Consider the following 23,634-nt stretch of genomic DNA (forward strand, 5'->3'; position numbering starts at 1 on the left):
GCCATGTGTCTCTGGCTTTATAATCACGAGGAGAAAGACTCCTGGGACAGCTGATGCTGGTTAGCGGGAGCTAAGGCATTAGCAGTGATTAAGAGACCGGCAGGGCTGGAGAGATGGCTCTGTGGTTAAGAGCACTGACTGCTCTTCCAGAGGTCCTGAGTTCAATTCCCAGCAACCACATGGTGGCTCACGACCATCTGTAACAGGGGCCCAATACCCTCTTTCTGGTGTGTCTGAAGAGAACTGTGTACTCATATAATAAATAAATCATGACGACAACCAGCATCACTGGAAGTGTTTTCTGAGCACCAAGAAGCTGTGTTCCAGAGACAGCCAAGGTTGCACCTCATGCTGCAGCTATGCTGGGTGACTGCAATGGTCCCCCAGGTGGCACTGGCCTTGAGGCATGAAGGGGCCATGAAGAGCAGCTGAGGCGGAAGATCACTGATCAAAGTGCAGCCTCGGTTGCAGATGATGGCCCAGGACTGAAGGGGCCATGCAAAGGAGTTGAGGCTTGGCACCATGAAGAGAGCCTAGAGAGGCTCTAGTTGCAGCGGAAGCCCCCAGTGTATTGGAGATGATGGCCACCAAGAGCAGCAGCGGCAGTGGAGGGATCAACCTGAGCTTAGAGCTACCGAGGGCAGAGCTGGGGAAGTGACGTCACCTTGGAGAGGAGGCCCAGACATTAAAACAAGAAGCTGCCTTGGAGATACCAGAGTGGTAGTTGGACTATCTGCTAAGGAAAGCTGCTATGCTACCAGGGAGTAGAACCAGCCCAGGAGAAAGAAGTTTGTTGCAGTCAACAAAGATGAAAAAGGAATAGAAGATCTGAAGACATCAGACATGGAGATGCAGAGCCCAGCTGGCTTCCTGTCTTGCTTTGGGGATTACAGTTAAGTTATTGGACGATTATTGTTGAGACTGCCATAGACTATGGGGGCTTTTGAAGTCGGACTAAATGTATTTTGCATTATGCTATGTGTAGGTATGGCTCCCATAGGCTTATGTTTGGACAAGCCTATGAGGGCCAGGGGGTGGAATGTAATGGTTGTATATTATATGTTCAGCTCAGGGAGTGGCACTTTTGGGAGGTATGGCCTTGTGGGTGTGGGCTCCTAGCTGCTTGGGAGCCAATATTCTGCTAGCAGCCTTCAGATGAAGATGTAGAACTCTCAGCTCCTCCTGCACCATGCCTGTCTGGATGCTGCCATGTTTTCACCTTGATGATAATGGACTGAACTTCAGAACCTGTAAGCCAGCCCCAACTAAATGTTGTCCTTGTAAGACTTGCCTTGGTCATGATGTCTGCTCACAACAGAAAAACCCTAACTAAGACAAGTATCTTCCTTACTGCAGGCTCAAGACAGCGGCAGAGTACCCAGAGCTCACCCTGCCACAGGTCATGCTTTCTACTGCAATCACTGAGTAAGAAATAAATTTGTACTTTTCATTATTACTTTCCTTTTTGGCAAAAAGTCTGGCACAGAAATTTATTTAGCAATGACAAAGCCAGTTTCCTGGAATCTCAACTGTGAGGCCTCTGAGCCCTGCCCATCTACAGAGCACGAGAATCAGAAGCTGTGGGGTCAAAGACTCCCAGATGTCACTGGGCTCCTCTGCTTCTCAGGGCAGCCGATACCACCCAAAGCACAGTCACGGCCACAACAGATGAGGCTGGAGCCCACCCTTGCCTCCCACACAATCTGGAGAAAAGAACATGGATGCAGGTGAAGATCTGAGAGTCGCTCTGTAATCCTGGTGGCTATCAGGCTCAGTTCCTGCTGGACCTATCTAGGGTTTCAGAAATCTTGTCACCTGTGTGGGTGCATGCATATCTATTTTTCAAAGCAAGGTCTCATGTAACCCAGGCTAGCCTTAATTCACTCTATAGCCAATATGACCTTTAAATTCTAATCTTTGTATCAACCCAGTTTATGCTGTGTTGACATTGAACCCAAATGTTGTGCATGCAAAGAAACACTACTAAGCCACACTCTGGCCTGGCTGCTTTTCTTTCTAATTATACTGTTAGGATCAGTTTTGGTTTTTAGGCAGGGTCTCAGGGTGTAACTCACTAGCCTAGAAATCACTATAGTTTAGACTGACCTTAAATTTGTGGTGAACCTCCTGTCTTAGCTTCCTGAGTGTGGCACTACATCCTATCTTGAGAAAAAAAGAATTCAACCCTATCCTGTATGCCCTAGAGATGCCTGAGACAGACAGTTTCTCTGGGTCAGATACACAGGAAGCCAGAAGTGAGGAGTCTCCAAGGGCTCTGACCTCACGAGTCAGGCCACAGTGACCAGGCAGCTGGTCATCCAGGAGAAGGAAACGTACCGGATAAAACCTAAGTCCGTACGATTCCACCATTTTCCTGAACAGTCAATAGCAGGAGAAAAGGTAGGTCAAATCAGGAACATAGGATCTTGGGTTTTGTGAATAAAAGTTCCAAGGTTGACCACCAAACCCCATTCACCTACTGTAGACATTTACCTACAGAATAAACAATCCAGGGGCAAGAAGCTTACAAGAAATGATTGGAGGCCAGATGTGGTATGGTAATGCACATCTTTAACCACAGCACTCAGGAGGCAGAAGCAGGTGGACTTCTGTCAAGTCCAAGCCAGCCTGATCCACATTTTGAGTTCCAGGCCAGTCAAGACTACCCACTGAGACCTTATCTTTAAAAACAGCTCCTTACTTGGAAGAAATTAATGAAGAGCACAACAGCATGTGCACGGTGGGGCCCAGAGTACAAGCTTGCCCTGGAGAGTTAGAAGGGTTAGGCCATGTCCTAGAAGCAGGCTAAGGCTGGGCCCTCAATAAACACCTGCAAGCATCCCAGAGAGAGGATCAGAGGCACAGCCAACATTAGCTCCTGCTTTTGCTTCTCAGCTGAAATATGACAACTAATGAATAGCTGCCTTCTCAATGCATGACCTCAGAAGCAAGGTCAGACCCTTTGGGGATGCATCCTCAACTATAGTGTCTTCGGGGCCTTCAGCACCTAGATATGTGTTTCTCGCAGTGGGTATGTGAAAACATGGCGAGGCCCACGTGGTGCCCATACAAGGCGCATGCACCTCAGGAGCACTCACTCGGCCGGCATGCTGGAGTCTTAGTGAGTGCAGTCTGAGAGAAAAAGCATCCGCTGTCCTCCTGGATACAGTTCTTACCCTCTTCCCAGGAGAAGGGCCGCCGAGGGGCTGCGATGGGTCGCTCAGGCAGGTGCATTCCCGAGGCCTCTTCCAGGCCAATGCTCTCCACCTCTCGCCGGGCCTGCCTCAGGACAACCCCTCCCTGGTCGCGCAGCCTCACTGCAGCTCTATAAAACACGGTGTCCTTGGCATTGTACTTCATGCAGTTATCTACAATGAGATTAAAATCCTCCTCAAAGGCATGGAGGTTTTTATACCCTTGAGCTTCTAGCCGTTTCCTCATTGTAGCAAAGTCCATGGGGTGTTTAATGTGATCCAAATAATCTGGTACCTAATTTTAGGAGGGAAAATAAACATTTACAAAATCAACCACACCTGAAACTAATTTCACATAACAACACTAAGCCAATACAAACTAAGCCCAATCACTGCAGAGACCCTCCCAACCTACTTCAACTAAAAGTACAAACAGATGGGGTACCAGGGGGGCTATCATCACCAATTGTTAAGTTCTAAGTAGAAATTTTCACCTATGCACTTTCAGTGCTTTACAACGAGGTACAATCTTTTATAATTAAAATACTATTCACCAAAAATTCATTAACTACTAACTAATGAGAATTAAGAATGCAGGTAACCTCTCCCCAGTTGCATGCTTCCTAAGCAAGCAGCCGAAGAGCTCAGTCGCAGGGACACGCACCTCCTTGAGACTCACGGGCTGGGCAAAGATCTTTGCAGGGTCCTTCTCCTGTAGCTGCTCCAGGACTGAGCGTAGCAGCACAGTTAGCGGCGTCAGCCGGAGCTCCATAGCCATCTGCTCCACCTTCACCTGGCAACAACAGCATGCATACACTGTCTCTAGAAGATGCAGGGACACCTCTGCATACACTGTCTCCAGAGGAGTGTAGGGACACCTCTCCTGGAGATCACCGCACCTCCACGTACTGCACAATCACAGAAGCGCCACTTGAACCAGCAGCACAGAGCAGCCTACGTGCCAGCTACCATCCCACCACAAAGCTGCCTTCTCTGTGCAAGGACATGTACTTCTTCCACGGCAGGGGTCTCCTTTAAGACCCCGTATACTCCAGAGGTGGCTAATCGAAAAGGACAACACAGAGGTACCACAGGACCAACTATAGGGTAGGGATATGATATGCTACAGGGTGGGGACAGCACTAACTCAGCAGGTACACAGGGGCCACTCCAGAGCACTCCATGACGGCAGCAAGACGTCTATCCAGGGACAGCCCAGAGGGTGGCAGAACCCAAGGGCCTCCCTCCTCACCTGCTCTCTCTTGAGTTTCTCCCGCTTGCGCAGCAGCTCAATTAGCAGGCGTGCACGCTCTAGGTCATGTCGCAGCCGCTGCCAGTACTTTAGCTTCTCTTTGGCAGCTTTCATCTCTTCATCATTTTCTCTCTGAGAAAATTAGAGGAAACTTTCCATCAGTCACACCCCAAAGTTCTTCCTGCCAGGGATCTAACAAGCTCATCCAACAGGTAAGACTAAAAGGGTAGCAGGACCTGGGATCTAGTCTCTATAAATGTACCCAGTCCCTATAAATGTGCTGTGACAATGGGACAGGAAGGTCTAGTCGACACAACGGGGTCTTGGCTTGACTCCAGGAGGCAGGAATGGAGGGAGTACGAGAAAGGAGATACACAAGAGGTACAAACCTAAGCTACCCTTACTGGCGGCGGAATATTATGCAGGTTCAGTTCTAGGCGTGGGCACTGTAGTTGCCAGTCACAGCTGCCTTCTCAGGCAGTACACCAAATAGCACTTGGTCAGCATCCTGCACCAGCACTTCTCTATCCTAGCCAACAAAGTGGAAGCACCAAGAGACAGACAGTAGCAGGGAAGCAGCCTAGCTCTGCAGCACCAGAGGGAGGTGGATCCTTGAGCTGCTGCTCAGAGTTCTAAGCAGGAGAAGCAGCTCAGAGTTCTAAGCAGGAGAAGCAGCCAGAAGCCTAGTAAGCCCCTCAAGGCTAACCACGGTACTCTTACTACTTCACAAATGTACGGGGACAAGACCTACTGCCACAGGGATAGCACACATCCCTTGATAGCAACCAAGGAACACCAAACAAGACCAGAGCCCTATCTACAAAGCACCAGGTTTTCCAGTCACTTGCCAAGAAATTCAACATGCCTCATCCTCTCAGAATTCCATGCATCTTATCCAACCACGTTCCCCAGAGCTCTGCTCCCCCAACCCAGATCTCCTTTCCTGCCACCCCATACTTCTCTTTCTGCCTCCCCAGAGTGAACCTGTCCAAGACTTGGTTTCTCATCCAACACAAGTCATTATCCAAAGCTATCCCCTACTCTCTACTCTGTGGAAAATGTATGGGATTACCTCCTCACAGTAAGCCATATGTCCTGCCTGTCCCTATTATAAAGGGATGGAAAATGACCTACCCAAAAGTTTGTCCTTCTGCACTACTGCTAGACAGTAACCTAAATAAATATCTACATCTGCCAGCCACAAGCAAAGTGCTGCCTTGCAGCTGTAGAACACACAGGAGCCCCTTCTCTCTGGACAGCTTTGCCTCTCATGGCCCAGTGACACCACAGCAGAGACTGCAACTCAAGCTACCAGCACAACGGTCAAAGATGGAGGGTCTCGGAGCAAAGTGTCACCAACCCAACTGTATAAACAGCCACTCTTCATGGTATGAAAATGGCAGCACAGGATGGGAATGGCATGGTCTGTCCTGATGCACACTTTAGCGCCCACAGTAATGCACAGTGTACCTCACTCATCACATATAGGCAAAGGGAGCAAATACATGGAAAGGGGAGTTCACAAACATTGCCAGCTGTGGCCATGTGCACCTCTAATTTCAACTCTTAGGAGGCAGAGACTGAGTTCTGCGAGTTCAAGGCCAGCATATATAGCAAGATTCAGGTTGACCCTATCTCCAAATAAACAAAGAAAAAAGGAACCAAATATCCTAGCATCATCTGGACAGCTTCCTGCTCCTTAGAAACAGACTTCTGAGTAACATAAGAGCATTTTGGATAGGTTTCCAACAGGCCTGAGCTTGTATATTTAGGGATAGGCAAAACTCAAGTGGTTTGCTCCTGGCCTGGTTTTCATCTTTAAAAGGTCATGGGTAATTGAGCCACTGTCTGCACTCCACCATGCTATAGGCTCACGAAGACAGGACCCTGTACACAAATCTACACAGATCATCCCATCTGTAAACCCGCTGTCCCGGTACGATTCCGAAGCAGTCTGCTTTGCTACATAGAAATCAATGCTGGAATTCTTCCCAGGAAGAGACTTCTGAGAAGGGGAAGCTCAGAAGTAGCCACCCACTCCCGGACTTCTCTTTCCAACACTGCTACCTACCGTCACATAGGCAATCATTCCTCCCAGTGCCCAGGGTTACCAAACACTTCCCCACTTCATGACCAATAGCTCTAAGACCCTCTTGCCTGGACACTGCCATGCTTCCGGCCTGATGATAATGGACTGAACCTCTGAACCTGTGAAGTCAGCCCAGTTAAATGTTGTCCCTTGTAAGAGTTGCCTTCACTGTGTCTCTTCTCAGCAATGGAAACCCCTAACTAGGACATTCCAGTAGCCTCCAAGGAGGTATGTGTCCTCAGTGAATAATAGACAACGTTGGCTTGTAGAAGGCAACAGAAGATCTAACACTGGGGAGGCCCCTTCCATTCAGATCAGACCCAGACAGAGTCCAGCAAGTTGTTAACTCCCAGAAGAGCAATACTTGGTAACCTGCAGACACAAGGGTCTGATCCATACAACAGGGCTCCAGTACCACTGCTCATCTGACAGCCAGGATACAGGATGAGAACCCTAAGCTCATTCACAGCCATGCCTGTGACAGCCATGGGGAGTCACAGGATTCTACAGACTTAAACTTCCATTAAAGTTGGTTGCTATTTTACAGATGAAATGACTAGCTCCTCCCAGTGGAACCAGCAGGTATTACCAGACACCTAGTTTTTGGGCAATGTGTAGAGGAACTGCATAGACTTCATCAGGCCTCCCTCTCTGTCTTGACTATGCATGCAGCTGAAGTTGAGCCAGGTTCTCTGAGCAGTCCCTTCCTTCCCTGGAACTGACAGAGGACTGGGCACAGAGCAGACACTTGTCAGAGTAAAGAACAACTCAACCCCAAAGTCACAGCAAACCTTGAGGATACAGGAGCCACCCGAATAACCTGCAGTTTAGTAGAGTTTAAGGCCCGGGGCTTAGGGTCAGCAGCACATCCAGCCTGGGGGGGGGGGGGGGGGGCAGCCCATGTAACTGAAAAGCAGAAGAGCACACATACCTGCTGCGTGTTTCTCTGGGACTGCAGGCTGGACTGGAGCCGCCGCAACAGGGGAGCACCATTCCTAGACAGCCTTTTGAGCAACCAGTAGCTGTGGGCTCGCTCCACAAACTGCTTCTTCCGCTGAATGGCCACCTGATTCGCAATCCTATTTAATCTAAAACATGAAAAAACTGAGAGTTTAGCTTCGAAAGGGATATTTAAACGTGTTTGCATTTAGAAAACTAGACAGGACACTGCAGTTCTCTCCCTGAGCCTGTCCCTGAAAACAGTTCATAACCTTCAACTAACTACAGATTTCATCCTCCACAAGAGTCACCAGGTTCAACGTCTAAAGCAGACACAGGTGAACAAAACTTTAACCACTTTGCCCCTGTGCTCCTGTCTACACACACAGTGACGGCTACTGACCACTGCCAGCTGAGATGCTGCCGACTGGATGGACTGGAGGTCAAAGCCTGCGCTCACAGCTGGCGCCACCAGCGCTGGGCACACTCAACCTTAAGAAACTCTCCAAGCAGAGCAGCCCACCCACTGAGTTCAGGCTGGGAACATGGTCTGCTCCTAGTAAATGACAACCATCCTCGTGCCAAGCTGTAAAAACCTCTGCAGAAGGGAGGCTCAAAGCCCTCAGGCTGTGTGTGAGTGCTGTGAATGCCGGCCAGAGAGCTTCTGCGCGGCTGCTTATACCACAGCCTGCTTCCCTCCCTCTGAAGAAGATGGGGCTTGGTATGCCGCCTCACAAAGACACTGAAAGACAAACTCCAGCAAATCCCACTACAAAAGGCTACAAGAAGGTGTTCCTTCACTGTACCACACATCAAAATTACACAACAGGCTTTAAAATTTTCTAAGTTCACTTTTTTTTTAAAGAACGCAATCAAGAACACCAGCATCAGCTGGAAGGCCCGGCTCTGCCAAGGCCCGGCTCTGCCAAGGTTTGCTTGCTCTTGAGAATGCTTCAAACCTCGAGGTGGTCGAGCCTCCTGGCTGAGCTCCGCTGGATGATGCAGTGCCCTCTGCGGCTCTGCATGCTCAATGTGGTGGGTCAAACACCAAGACCACGAAGCATTATCTCCAATGACAAACCCATCAAGAGGCAGGACACCAGGCTGCACCAGAAGGCAACCACGACACCTGAGGATGGACCAAAGTCTCCATGGAGCGGGCAGGAGGCCCGGCCACGCCACAGCTGCAGTGTTGGTAACAGCTTGTGTTTTCACTTCTGACTGAGGTGTAACATCTGTACAGCAAACAGATGTTCAACACTACACTGATGGTTACTTTAACCTTCAGAAGCAGCGCAGAGATAGAAGACTTTTGCTTGCTTCTTGTTGTTTTTTTCAAGACAGTTTCTCTGTGTAATGGAGCCATGGCTGTCCCAGAACTAGCTTTATAGTCATGAGCTCAGAGTTCTGCCTCTACCTCCCAGTGCTAAGATTAACAGTGTGCACCACCGCTCCCAGCCAGATACAAGATTTGTTAACAATTTAAAAGTCAAAAAAAATAGTAATAATTAGCAATTTGCTTTAATAAAGCTTCCAACTTCATACTAGACCCACACCTTCCCCAGTGCAAGAACTTGGGAAACTGTAAATAGCTTGCAAGTTGTAAACAAGATTTATAGAAAATACATTTAATGCCAGGCAGTGGTGGCATATGCCTTTAATCCCAGCACCTGGGAGGCAGAGGCAGGCGGATTTCTGAGTTCGAGGGCAGCCTGGTCTACAGAGTAAGTCCCAGGACAGCCAAGGCTACACAGAGAAACCCTGTCTCAAACAACAACAACAACAAAAACAAACAAACAAATTTAAAATATGTCCTCTACAGGTATGTATCCAAACACTACATAAGCAGAGTCTGACTCCCCCCTGGTGAGCAATTGCACACTGTGGAGAAAGGTAGACAACAGGCACTAATACTGTAGGTCCTCAGAAGCAGACCAGCCAAAAGCAAGCATGTCCAACAAGTTCATCCCACACTCATCAATGATCAGGCCAACTACCAACTCAGAAACCACAGGAAGAACAGGCCAAACTACCACTGACAGACAACCAACACAGACAGACCTGAGACCCACGCACACAGGAACCTGGAAGTAGACATGACCAAAATGGATCTCTAGAAGGAAACAGAGGCGCTACTCTAGTCTGGATACTCTGTCCCAGATCCCTGGAGATAGGTACCCAGCAGGAAGACCAGGCTGGCCACTCCCTGTGCTCTGGAGTCCTATCTCACTGCAGCATTTCTACGTCCCACACACGCTCTCGCCACGATGCCACTGCCCCACTGATTCAGCCACAGAATAAGTTGATGTGATGTCCAATCTTGTGCTCTCAGCTCCTCAAATTGTGAGCTAAAAAAAAAAATCCTTTATAAACTCCCCAATCTTATCTGCATAGTTATTGCAACTAAAATCTGATGAGTGTTATGTCAAAAGCACAAATAAACCAAGATTACAGAGAGGAAAAGCCCATGAAGCAAGCCCTACAGGAGCCAAACCACTTTCAGCCCTAGCCATGCAACAAGAAGGGCTCCACGACACAAACAATCGCTACAATTGTTCCATTGTAACTTAATAACCACACATCTGTCTTATGAATTTCTTTTTTTGTTGTTGTTGTTTTTTTTTTTTTTTTGTTTCTCGAGAAAGGGTTTCTCTGTATGGCCCTGGCTGTCCTGGAACTCACTTTGTAGACCAGGCTGGCCTCGAACTCAGAAATCCGCCTGCCTCTGCTTCCCAAGTGCTGGGATTAAAGGCGTGCGCCACCACGCCCAGCTATGAATTTCTTAATATTATAGTCTATTTAAAAATTTTAAATGTTAGCAAGAATACACTCACAAGTTTCTCAAGCCTTCCTAAATACAGCTAATAAAAACAAAAATACAAGAGAAAAATTAACTGGACCATTTTGCTGAAAAGTGTGAAGTTATGTTTACAAAGTGAAGGTGGCAAGTGACTCACACTGTCGGGTCCTTCTAAGCTTTCTCGGCCTAGGTTGTATCCACTTTTAGTGAGAAAGACCCTAGGTCTAAAGTGGAATGCACTGCTTACAGCCAACTTGTAGCTTTGCACATACAGTACCACAACAAGCCACTTTTATAGTCTACTTATACACATGGCCAGGATTTCGAACTCCTCCGACAGTAAGAACAAACCAGGAAGAAAGCTGGGCATGGCGGCATACCTGTCACCCAGCACTTCAGAGTCTCGCGGAGGCCACCTAAGCTGCACAGAGAGACTGTCTTAAAAAGTAAAAGTAGTCGGGCGTGGTGGCACGCCTTTAATCCCAGCACTTGGGAGGCAGAGACAGGCGGATTTCTGAGTTCTAGGCCAGCTGGTCTACAAAGTGAGTTCCAGGACAGCTAGGGCTACACAGAGAAACCCTGTCTTGAAAAAAAAAAAAAAAGTAAAAGAACGGCAAGAGAAACAGGGCCAGCTCCACCTCCGCCCAACACTAACACCCCTCCCCCAGGGAAGTAGTAACCGGCTTTTTTTTTTTTAAAAAGATTTATTTATTTATTATATGTAAGTACACTGTAGCTGTCTTCAGCCACTCCAGAAGAGGGAGTCAGATCTCATTAAGGATGGTTGTGAGCCACCATGTGGTTGCTGGGATTTGAACTCTGGACCTTCAGAAGAGCAGTCGGGTGCTCTTACCCACTGAGCCATCTCACCAGCCCAGTAACCGGCTTTTAACAAAACCAGTGACTCCATTATGAATTAAATAGTACTGATTGTTAAGAATTCTCCCCAGCACTCAGACAGAGGCAGATGGATCTCTGTGGTCTACACATAAGTTTCAGGGCAGCTAGGGCTTCACAGTAAGACTGCTTAAAAAACAAAACAAACAAATCCCTACATACACTATGTAGGAACATACATACAGTACATGCATGCATCAGAGTCAATCCCGTTCTGGGCAGCTCAAAAGGCAGGCCTCGTCTGACTTTGAGTAAAAAGCTAAAAAAGCAGAAAAGCCCAACAAAACTGCCATTTGCACAGATACTGTCTACAAAGATAGCCTAAAATTTATAAATTTTATATATAATATATAAAAACAAAAATCCTGTATCCTAACAAAGTCACAAACGGCTAATTTAATCGGGGGAGGGACATTTTGGAAAGTGGGGTGGGTGGAGTTGTGGCTATTGTTGAGACAGGGCCTCACCAGTTAACTCTCATATTAGCAGGTGTGGTGGTAGAAACCTTAATCCCAGTCCTAGGGAGGCAGAGGCAAGGCAGTCTGGTTTACATAGTAATTTCCAGCCGAACCTATGAAGAAACCCTATCTCAAGTAAAGAAAAGAAAAAATAAATAAATAAATAAACCTATGTGAGTGGCAAGGTCGTCCCTACCAGAATTCCCACAGAACACTGATGTCATGGGGACAACCATGCAGTCATGGGACAGTCAGTAAAAAGCCCGTAGTGCTATGAGCTACCCCTATGCTCAGCAATACTGTGGAACCAGACCAAGAACACAGGAGGTGAGAAACTGTGGGGCTGGGAGCCAGCAGGAAGGTCTACACAGCAGGAACCACAGCAGTATGGAGGAACAGGCTCTTAGGCTCCCACATACCATCCGCAACAAACAATTCCAGAACCCCAAAGCCTCCCTGACCTCTGGGGACACTTTTCACAGAAAAGGACCGACCAGCACTCACTTCATTAGCATCAATCTACAGCTCTGAGAAGGTTCTTTACAGCTGCAGTCATGGAGTCACATGGCTGGGACAGAGGGAGGTACAGGCAAGGAGGATGAACCAGTCACAGGAACTTTTGAAGTTAAGTTGCTGAACCAATAGGTTTTCTCTGTACTTCTTAAAGCTTATTTTCCCCTTTGTCAATCACAGCTATCACTAGAAATGAGAAAACAAGCCGTGCCCAAGGATGTCAAGTGCACGCAAGTCCCAGAGTCACCTGAATGCTGTTCTCTTTTTTTGTTGTTGTTGGTTTTTTGTTGTTGTTGGTTTTTTGTTGTTGTTGTTTTGAGACAAGGTTTCTCTATGTAGCCCTGGCTGTCCTGGAACTCACTTTGTAGACCAGGCTGGCCTCGAACTCAGGAATCCGCCTGTCTCTGCCTCCCAAGTGCTGGGATTAAAGGCGTGCGCCACCACTGCCGGCTATGAATGCTGTTCTAAGCAGGAGAATGAACCCAGAGATTGCAGGCCTCCACGGTAACTGTGGCTTGCTGCTATACTTGATAACTCAGGTTACATTAGTCTCTGATTTTCCTTAGAGTTCCCTAGACAAAAATCATGAAAAGTAAGAAAAGAACATGACTTCTACCCATACATGTGCATAGACCCACAATCTCTCCAGATGCTCCACACAGTCACCTCTGGAGAGTGAATTTTACAAACCAGCCTCCTTTCTTGATGCAACATTTCCTACACATCCTACATCTTTATAATGAACTCCACTCATGTTCAGGACAGCTCATGGTCAGGCCGACAAGTGTCTCTAACCTTACAGTATCAACAAATAGCATCATTACATCATGAAAATAAAAAATAAAAAAATAAAGCATCATTTTTAAAGCCTAGGTTTTTTTGCCTCCAAGGACTCAAAAGTCTACAATTTACCTCTAGACACAGACTATACACCCAAGTCAATAGATGGCCATGTGAAACCTGGAATTGCCAAAAAACACAAGTTAGTCGAAAAGAGAGCTGGCAAGTCGCACCTTCTTCGGCTGCTTATAAGAAGGCATTTGCCACAGAAAATAAGCAGGGCCAAGATCTCAGAGGTGACAGGCCAACTGTGGCAGAGGCCAACTGTATTATAAATGCTATCATATGGTTGACTATTCATCTCCCCTGAGGTAGTGAGAAATGGCTCCTCTCTTGACACTCCGGGCCTCCTCTCCACACAATGCCCAGGTCCTATGTACTGGGTAACTTCCCAGCCTCTTCAAGCAACTGACAAACCAGCACAAACTCGGGAGGACAAAAGCCCAGGGACCGAGGACTATCACTGATGCTAATAATCATAGGAAAGACTGGCCAGGCCAAACAACCCTCAATCTGCACTTGTTTTCAAGTCTTGACAAAGATGTGAAACTAGCTGCCAGGAAACATCACCCTCAGAAACATGGAGGAATGGCGGCACACACCTTTAATCCCAACAGTTCAGAGGCAAAGGCAGGTAGCTCTAGGTCAGCCTGGTCAACACAGACATGCCTCAAACAAGTAAAAAGACCAGCAATACTGTAGACCAGTGGTTCCCAACCTGTAGGTCGTGACCCCTTTGTCAAACCTCCAAGATTCCTAACAAAAATAATTTATGGTTGACAGTCACCATAACATAAGGACGGTTAACTTGAGTGAACCAGAGGGAAACACACCAGACAAAGACAAAGCATCCAAAGCCAGGAAAGCTGAAGAGCAGTCAGAGCAGCGGCTCACGTGGTGTCAGCAGAGACAACACCCAACCCATGTCCTGGCAGTGGCAGGTCTGCCCACCTCCCGGCCCTCTGGCCCCTGACCTTCCATTTGGTAATATCTGCCCAATGCTCTGGCCCCTCAGAACAAAGCAATAATCAGAATGGTCTTCCTAATACTCAGAGGGCCCGAGTATTGTGTGAGGCAGGCTGGGTTAGGGGCATGGAGCTGGAGTCACGGTATGGAGCAACAACCAGGCACCAAGATTACCTCTAGAAGGTGGGCATGGACAGGACAGGGCATGCAAGTGCCCCTCCCCACTGCAAAGGATAACTTAGAACCCATGCCCCGTGGGCACATGACCATGTAATGCAATCTTTTTTTCTAATGTGGACCAAACTTGAGAGTCCTGCTGACCTCAGGGTCCCACGAAGGCCCACTGTTAGCTTCAAGTGGACTGACTCACAGCAGCAGTAGAGAGACCAAAGAACAGCCTGCCCCCAGCAATGAAGTAAGTATCTACTTCTACCTATTCCAAAGTAACTCGGTGGGTAAGCACTGACTGCTCTTCAGAAGATCCTGAGTTCAAATCCCAGCATCCACATGGTGGCTCACAACCATGCATAATAAGATCTAATGCCCTCTTCTGGTACATCTGAAGACAGCTACAGTGTACTTATTTATAATAATAAATCTTTGGGCCGGAGCAAGCAGGGTTGACTGGATCAAGAGGGGTTGACTGGAACAAGCGGAAGTCCTAAATTCAATTCCAAACAACCAACAACCACATGAAGGCTCACAACCATCTGTACAAGCACAGTATACTCATATACATAAAATAAAAATAAATCTTTAAAAACAAAAAGAGGAAATCAGTCATACTGGAGATGCCCTCTCTGCTGAGTGCCCAGGGACAACAGTCCACTAGGGGAAGGTGTCCAGACGGTGGGAAGAGTCAGTATACAGTGATTTCAGCTCGGTATGATTGACCCAGCTTCCTAAGGGCACGAGATGAGCAGGTAGACCCACTCATCTCAGACTGGCTGTCAGATGGGCTCTGCCTTCCACATCAGTGTGTCATTTTGTACTTCTCGGTCGTTCAAATGCTTCTTCCCCAGCATCTCTACAGTAGATGCATCTGCTTGCTTTCCAAGGCCCTGGCACAGCAGCAAGCCCTCCCTACACTGCTCCCAGGACATACAGGGCAGGGCTTCCACTTGGAAGGGATGGCGCCAACCGTGGCAGATGGAAATGTTTATCAAATACAGACGCTCTTTGACAGGAGGCTACACGCTGATCACCTCACACAAGTCAAAGCAGCCATGCTACCCAACAGCCCAGTTAAACAGCACAGCTCCCACCAAGTGCTCAGCCATCCTTTGTGCCGCTCACTGAGGCTGTGGCTCACAGCAGTGCAATGTCGCATCCCCAGAGAGTGTGACACATACCACTAGCAAAGAAAGAGCAAAATTCAAATTATATACAATATTTTACATGTACTGTTTTCAAAACTGGTAACTAAATCAGGCATGCTGTTGACACGCCTTTAGTCCCAGCTCAGGAGGCAGAGGCACGGGGGAGTCTGAGGCTACATAGCAAGCTCCAGGTCAGCCAAGGTCACGCAGTGAGACCCTGTCTCAAAAATTTAGAGTCAGGACCACACAAGAGAAAAAGACGTTTCTCTAAAACTCGAAATAGACAAACAAACAAACAAACAAACAGCTATGCCATTAACAGAGAGAGAAAGAAAGAGAGAGAGAGAGAGAGAAGCTGACAAGTTAACTAGCAGAAGCATGGAGGAGGGGGTGTGCACAAAATCCAAGCCAGAACAGTATATGTAAAAGCAAACCCTAGTCTACCTGATGAAGTGCATCGGGTGTTCACACACCACCTGGTCTTTTCCCAAAGCCAGATCAAGGACTGGCAGTGTAAACAGCAAACAGAAGGTGCCTCAGTCTCACTGCTGACCCAGCACCAAGTCACAACGTACACCTCGGCACTGAATAAACTGCACACCCATTCTCCAAGGCACAGAGGCGATCTGAGTGAGTCAAGTCCAGATCTGGGCAGGCACAGCTACTCACCAGCAGCTTCTGTTCTGGAGATAAATTACGGCCTCATATGGCCAGGGCAGGGAAGTTACCGAGACTGGTACTTCGTTTGGGGGGGGGGGTAAGGGGGGGACAACTACGAAGCGTTGCCCTTTACCTGGTCTTGCTCGTTCCTCCTGCTACACAGAATCGGGTGGATGAGCAGGGTCACAGAAGAGCACAGAAAAACAGGCATCAAAATATTTTTCTTAGGAAAAAAAAAAAATAGGTAGGGTATTGGTGGTACACACCTTTGGGAGGCAGGAACAGGCAGATGTCAACTTCAAGGCCAGCCTGGACAACCAGGACCATACCATACAGGAAAACCCTGCCACAAAAAACAAAAAAACAAAATACACACACACACAAACCCAAAAAAAAAAGCCAGGCAGTGGTGGCGCACACCTTTAATCTCAGCACTCGGGAGGCAGAGGCAGGCGGATTTCTGAGTTCGAGGCCAGCCTGGTCTACAAAGTGAGTTCCAGGACAGTCAGGGCTATACAGAGAAACCCTGTCTCAAAAAAACAAAAACAAAAACAAAAAAAGATTAATTTCTTCAAACCAGACATTCATAAGAAAGTAACACAAAAAGCCTAATGTTCACTATGTTAAAGACAGGTTCTGAGCCAATGCTGGTGGCTCATGTCTTCAATCCTAGCACACTCAGGAGGCAGAGGCAGGCGGATGGAGTTCCAGGACAGCCTGGTCTATAGGCTTTCTAAAACAGCCAAAGATACAGAGACCAGATCTCCCCCCCCCCAAAAAAAAACCTCTGAAATCTACTATCTACCAGTTCGCTACAGAATGAACGTTTTTATGGAGCAGTTTACAGTAAAACCCATGTGGGTTGCTGTCTGCTTCACATGAACTTTATCTCCTTGGGGCTTTACAGACCTGACCCAACTAAAAGCCCACACCCCCTTCACAGAAAATTACTTCCTTAAGGCTCAAAACAGGCTTCTCGGAAAAAAAAAACAAAAAAAACAAAAAAACAAAAACAAAAACAAAAACAAAAAAACCCACAAAATCTGTACTCTTTTGACCTTCCTTCTTCAACCTTCCCCAAACTTTTTTTTTCTTTTGGACACAGTCTCTCTCCATAGCCCTGGTTGTCCTGGAGCTCACCACATAGACCAGGATGGCCTTGAACTCTAAACAGAAATCCTCCTGCCTCTGCTTCCCAATGGCTGGGATTAAAAGTGTAAGCCAAGTTGACCAGCACTGCCTGTCCGAAGTCTACTGGTTAAAGCTGTCCAACTGTATTCCATTGCACCCCACTGCTGACCCACAAAAAATCATCGGCAACTCTACTCCCAGGGCATCTGAAGTCCTCTTCTGACTGCAGGGAACCAGCCATACACATGGCGCACATATATACATACAGGCAAAACACTCACACATACAAAATGAATAATAAATCTGTAAAAAGCAACAGCAGGGGGCTGGTGAGATGGCTCAGCGGTTAAGAACACGACTGCTCTTCCAAAGGTCCTGAGTTCAAATCCCAGCAACTACATGGTGGCTCACAACCATCCGTAATGAAATCTGATGCCTTCTTCTGGAGTGTCTGAAGACAGCTAGATTGTACTTACATATAATTAATTAATTAATTAAAAAAGCAACAGCAGCAGTAGTAGCAAGCAGCTATGCACAGTGGCTTATGCTTTTAAATCCATCATTCAAGAGGCCAAGGCTCGGGCTGGTGAGATGGCTCAGTGGGTAAGAGCATCCGACTGCTCTTCCGAAGGTCTGAAGTTCAAATCCCAGCAACCACATGGTGGCTCACAACCATCCGTAATGAGATCTGACTCCCTCTTCTGGAGTGTCTGAAGACAGCTCAGTGTACTTATATACAATAAAAATAAATAAAAAATAAATCTTTAAAAAAAGTTTCAACCCTGCCTGGGATATAGAGTGAGATTCTGTCACAAAACACAACATGACAAAACAAAGTAAGACAAGCTAGGACAGGACAGTGAGCATGTGACGGGTTGAAGCAAGAGACTCACAAGTCTGAGGCCAACCTGACTTGTGTTCCATAAGCCTCAGGCAGTCTTGGGCTACAGATAAGACCTTGTCTGGGGAAGGAAACACGGGCCACAATGCACAAATAGAATCTGCTGAATTCTACAACAGACCCTGGAAGATTTTTTTAAAGCTTCAAGCTTCTTCGATGGTCTTTGTTCTCACTGCAGATCCTCCTTGCAAGTCCCACCCACCTGGCAGCTTTCATGTTCCAAAACCTGAACATCAGGAACCACAGGCCGGGGTGCAGGATCGCACCCATCACCTGGAACACGGAATATTTGGCACTCCAGCGAGAGCAAGCAGACTGCTGCTTCACTTACTTCAATTTCGGTAAAGCTAAACTTTCCTGAGCTCTCATAGAACCCTATCCTTTCCGCCTCTATAGGCACAGAAGTCAGGCATGCTGGTTCTACCAGGACTCTTCTCTGAACAAGGGGTTACGAGATCTCTGTTTCTGACTCACTGACTCTAAGTAGTAGGAATAGGTCTATAAAAAAAAGCATTTATTTACCCGTTTTAAACTCTAATACAAAGGCAGTTGCTACCCAACTCCATAGTGGAATCAATCACCGCATGCTAGCAAGAATGATTAATTTCCCCCGGTGGTGGTGGTGGCGCACGCCTTTAATCCCAGCACTCGGGAGGCAGAGGCAGGCGGATTTCTGAGTTCGAGGCCAGCCTGGTCTACAAAGTGAGTTCCAGGACAGTCAGGGCTATACAGAGAAACCCTGTCTCAAAAAAACAAAAACAAAAACAAAAAAAGATTAATTTCTTCAAACCAGACATTCATAAGAAAGTAACACAAAAAGCCTAATGTTCACTATGTTAAAGACAGGTTCTGAGCCAATGCTGGTGGCTCATGTCTTCAATCCTAGCACACTCAGGAGGCAGAGGCAGGCGGATGGAGTTCCAGGACAGCCTGGTCTATAGGCTTTCTAAAACAGCCAAAGATACAGAGACCAGATCTCCCCCCCCCCCCAAAAAAAAACCTCTGAAATCTACTGTCTACCAGTTCGCTACAGAATGAACGTTTTTATGGAGCAGTTTACAGTAAAACCCATGTGGGTTGCTGTCTGCTTCACATGAACTTTATCTCCTTGGGGCTTTACAGACCTGACCCAACTAAAAGCCCACACCCCCTTCACAGAAAATTACTTCCTTAAGGCTCAAAAAAGGGTTCAAACAGATACAAAAAGAGTGGATTTATTTGGCATCCTCAGGCTATGATGTGAAAAGGAACATTTTTTGAAATAATGGAACAAAAACAGCAAACCAGAGAGTAGTGGAGAAGATACAGGAGAGAGGGCAGCCCAATGCAGACTGAAGAAGCTGAAGCAGTCCCTAAACTGCAGAGGACAAGTCCTCCCACCAGGAACATACAATGTGCCAAGTATGGTGGGAGCACTTGGGAGGCAGGCAGAGGATCCCTGTGAGTTCAAGGCCAGTAGAAGACAGACCACCATCTGCCTGCTGACAGCAGCTCCTGTTCTAACCTCACCTCAAAGGTTACCTTACTGAGGATGGTAGTTCACTTTCCCAACCAGATGCTTTCACACAAGGTCCTCAAATCTGGTAATAAGGGAGTTTAACGGCATTATAGCTAGAAACAAAACTTAGGATGCTATGAAGTCCAGAAACCCAGGGTTGAATGAATACTAGTGTGGCTGTGGCTCCCGTGAGTGTACCTACCTTATATTCCAGGCCAACAGGTGACAACTGTAAACTATCCCAATCCGTGCCTTACACTTTACACCCCACTCCACAGTAGCCAGTCAATTAAAGGCTACAACTTAGGACGAAGACTATCAGGAAGTGGGACAGAGGTGTGGCAGAACTCCTGCTGGCCCGGATTTGTGTCCACCATCAAGTCTTTCCCTTCAGGCCCATCGGAGCCGGAAGCTCAGATGCACTTACCTCTGAGGGGGGATATACGGAGCGCACACGGTCGGCAGGACCGCACAGGGCTCAGCCAGTGTTTTCTTAGCCTTTTTTGCTTTTTTCCTGACCTTGGACGTAGACCTGACCGTTTTGACTGAGCTTTCTTTTCGACACACACCATTTTTCATTTCAACATCTCCATAAATGTTCAACGGCCTCCGGGTACAGCCTGGAGGCGTGTGGACATCACAGTAAGCAGTCTTTCTGACAGAGAACGTGGCGCTGCCTCCAGTCAGCTCCTTCACAGGCTCCATCTTCATGTATAGGCCAGCCTTCTGGGCACATGTCACATGGAATGCTGTGTAGCAATTTGCTTTGTGGCACTGAATGCAGGCACCCACGCCTTTCTGCTTACAGAGGTAGCATGTCAGTTTCCACCGGGCAGGAGGGATGTTCCTCACACCGTCAATGGGCTCAATGAATACCGTGTTGGCAAAGCCAACCTCTGGGATCCACAGGGCACATACCACGTGGCCCCAGCGGTCATCGTCTGTCTTTTTGAAGGCACCGCCCTTATTCGGGCACAGCACGCAATCCGCAGGGCGGGCCCGAGACTGCAGGCAGTGGCGGCAAAGCCACTGGCCCTCGGGGATGTAGGGTACCCCATAGCACTCCTGGTGCACAGCCAGGTTGCACATGTCACAGAAGAGTATAACGTTGCTGTTCTGGCACTCCCCGTCCATGCAGATGCAGCAAACAGCGTCCTCATCTATCAAGGACTGCTGCTCACCCTGCTTCTGGTTCTCACAGTAAGACTCCTTCTCGAAGCGGTCCATCAGGAACTCAAACATATTCTGTGACACGGCAGAGACGCAGTCACCCTTCCGCTTCTCATTGATGATCTCTAGCCAGGCGTAGTCTTCCTCATCCATGTCGTACTCTACCTCGTTGTCCAGCTCCTCGGCTGACTTCTCGATGAACTTGTAGTACACAGGGGGCCTCCTGGGTGCAGAGGGAGGACTGTACTCCACAATCCGCACCTTGGGCTCGGGAAGGGCACTGGCTGACGCCGGTGTGCCGTGGGTGCTGGGCAGGACTTCATTTTTCTTTTTGACTCTGTTGTTTTTGTGACGCTTAGTTCTTAAGCAAACAGGCGGCCTCTCGCTGTTCTCCTTATTACTGTTACATTCACTCATTTCCTGAGCAGTGAGGTCATCTTCTAGTATGATCTCCAAGGGATCAAAAATACTGATCCGATGCAAGCGCCCTTCGATTTCTATCTCCACCATCCTTTGAGCTTGTGCGTAGGTCAGTGTTTCTCGAGTGGGGGAGTGTTTAATACTGCACGGGGAAGAAGGATGCCTCGCTGCAGAACCTCGATGGCATCGTCCTTTCCTCCTCATTTGGCAATGATTACCTAAAATAAAGTCAAAGGAAAAGTTACCTCTATGCAGGATGACAGAAGCCTTCAGAGAACTACAAAATGTGCTTGGGTAGCACTAACAAATCTCCCGCAAACAAAGCTCAGAGTTTAAAGGCTCTGAAGAAGACTTCCAAACAATGTCTCACATTTCAGCAAGCCTCTCCCTCACCACACCCAGGTAAAGGTACAGATAAGGCCGGAGACAGCAGGAAGCTGCAGCCCTCAGGGTTCCTGCTGAATAGCTAGGGCACAGGTGCATTCCACCCACAAGACACCTCTTTAGACCAAGCCAAAAGTAAGCCCCAAACAGCAACACAGTCTCCAGAGTTAAGAGCGAGGCCTCTCTCCTACAAGTATAGATTGTTTTTCTGCCAGACTTCACAGCAGAGACCTGTGGCCACAAAGCAGCCGCCTACTGGGCTGTGGCCACCTACTCTTAGCAATTCCTAAGCAACCTCCTTTCTTTCTCACTACTGCCCAGCAGAGCGCTCCTGGGAACTTTCCTGCAGGGGCCCAGAAGCTTCCATAAGTCAACAGCATAGAGTAGTCCATTCTTTCCACAAACACATCCTACACAGGACTAAAGGGAACGCTGAGCTGATCTGTGGGATATTTTTGCCCCAAGAGCACAGTGTAGCTTTCAGGACACCTCAGCAGTGACCACCTTGGAAACTGCCGTGGGCACCACCAGCCTTTCCCTCTCATTAGGCCAGGACCTGGGTATGCTAAGCCACATACTCTTCAAGCAAACCTAGCAGTGGGCAAGATAATCAAGGGCCATCTCTGCTCTCTTCCTGACACACCTGAAAATGCTCAGTTCTTGCTCCCAAGAAAGGACAGGTTCCCTCAAACCACAGCCTGCAGTGGCCTCCCCGCCACCCTTTATCTCTGGCTCACACGCCTGAAAACTTCAATGCAGAGATTTGCTCATTTCCAGGATGGACAAAACCAGGGCGCCAAGAGCCTATATTCGCATTCCTTGTAGTGGACTCTGACATGCCGTGGTATCTATGGACCTTATGAGCAGACAAGCCCACTCAGAACCACTGGGCAAGCAGAATGAGCACATGGAGCATCAAGTGCCAGGAGCACTCGCTCGCGCCCCTCCAGCTCAACAAACCTATTTTACTGACAAGAAGTAGAGTTAGACTGACTCCCAAATATACCAAGTTGAAATATCAGGATAGTCCAGAGGAAGGGCGAGAGAGAGAGAGAGAGAGAGAGAGAGAGAGAGAGAGAGAACGCGCGCACCAGAGCCTGAACTCACAACTCATAGTTATCTTACTAGTCTTTGGGAAAAGCCCTCAAAGAGCAGACTTCATGTTTTAAGTCCCAAAAGGAAATCTCTACAATGCATTTTTAAAGACAGACTTTACAAGCTGCAGAAAGCCACATTCTATACTATCTCTCTATGAACAAGAAGAATATGAAGACACTGTAGTCAGCCAGACCCCAATGCACCTGCTTCTGAGGCACTTCCAGGTGCCTACTCAACACTGGATTCTCAGGAAACTGTCAAAGCAACCCTAGCCTGCCCTAGGCCTCTAGTGGCATCCCTAAGTCGAGATAGGTGCAAATCCAGGTGTCAGCACCATATCCTTCCCAAAAAGAACCACGGGCAGAAGCAACAGCTCCCAGATTAAAGACAAACATGTAATTTTCTCCTCTCCAGTAAAGTACTGTAGCCAGCCTGTCAAATCCCACATTCTTCTAGTGAGCACTGAAGGACTGTCTTTAAACCACTTTTCTACAAGAACTGAACCTAATACTTAATGGCCACAGCTACTCTGTAATTTGAAAAGGTAGTTGTGACCAGGGGAAAGCGGACATGTAACAGTACTGCCCGGCACAGTGACCAACAATCTCATCTACTTCCTCATTTTCATATACCCAGCACTTTACCCCTCTGGCTCTATGCAGGAACAAGCATCTCTCCACGGAGGAATCAGCAAAGGCAACAAGCATGCTTCTCCAGAAATCACTGGGCTAAACGCATCCTAAAAAGCTTTGCCGGCAAAACGAGGGGAAAGACTCCATGCTCAAAATCAGCTCCGTTCATTTCCGGCCCGGTTTGCGGACAAGCCATTTAAACTCTTCCTAGCTTCCACCCCTCACCGTAAAAGCACACAGGAAAGAGACACACCTTACTCTAAGGTGACCATCCGGAGAGAAAAACACAGACTCAGGACAGTGCACGCGACCCAACAAGTGATAAAACAGTAACTAAGTAATAGGGAAATTCTGTAACTACTTGTTACCAGATGACAGATACTCTAAAACAGTCGCAGCTGGGTGAAGTGAATGTCCTCCATGAAGGGGGGCCGTTTCCTAGGTGTGTGTAAGTGTGTCACAACTGCAGGGCA

General features: G+C 47.7%; 1 protein-coding gene across 9 annotated transcripts in view; it reads right to left on the reverse strand.

Annotated features, from left to right (window-relative positions):
- Brd1 (bromodomain containing 1) overlaps positions 1–23,634 on the reverse strand; it is a 47,195-nt gene that overhangs the window by 22,406 nt on the left and 1,155 nt on the right. For 7 of the 9 annotated variants that reach the window (XR_384007.3, XR_384008.3, XM_006520836.3 and 4 more), the window contains exons 2-6: positions 19,885–21,265; positions 7,467–7,623; positions 4,447–4,578; positions 3,859–3,987; positions 3,177–3,489 (exon numbers count right to left, since the gene is read on the reverse strand). Coding sequence is in view for 7 of the 9 variants with exons in the window: in XM_006520836.3 (XP_006520899.1) it covers positions 3,177–3,489; positions 3,859–3,987; positions 4,447–4,578; positions 7,467–7,623; positions 19,885–21,251 (2,098 nt within the window). In the remaining 2 variants the exon portion in view is untranslated. The remainder of the gene's footprint in view (positions 1–3,176; positions 3,490–3,858; positions 3,988–4,446; positions 4,579–7,466; positions 7,624–19,884; positions 21,266–23,634) is intronic. The other 2 variants (XM_030248510.1, XM_006520834.3) reach the window with 1 other exon arrangement.

This window comes from Mus musculus, chromosome 15 (genome assembly GCF_000001635.26).
Source record: "Mus musculus strain C57BL/6J chromosome 15, GRCm38.p6 C57BL/6J".
Lineage (NCBI taxonomy): Eukaryota > Metazoa > Chordata > Mammalia > Rodentia > Muridae > Mus > Mus musculus.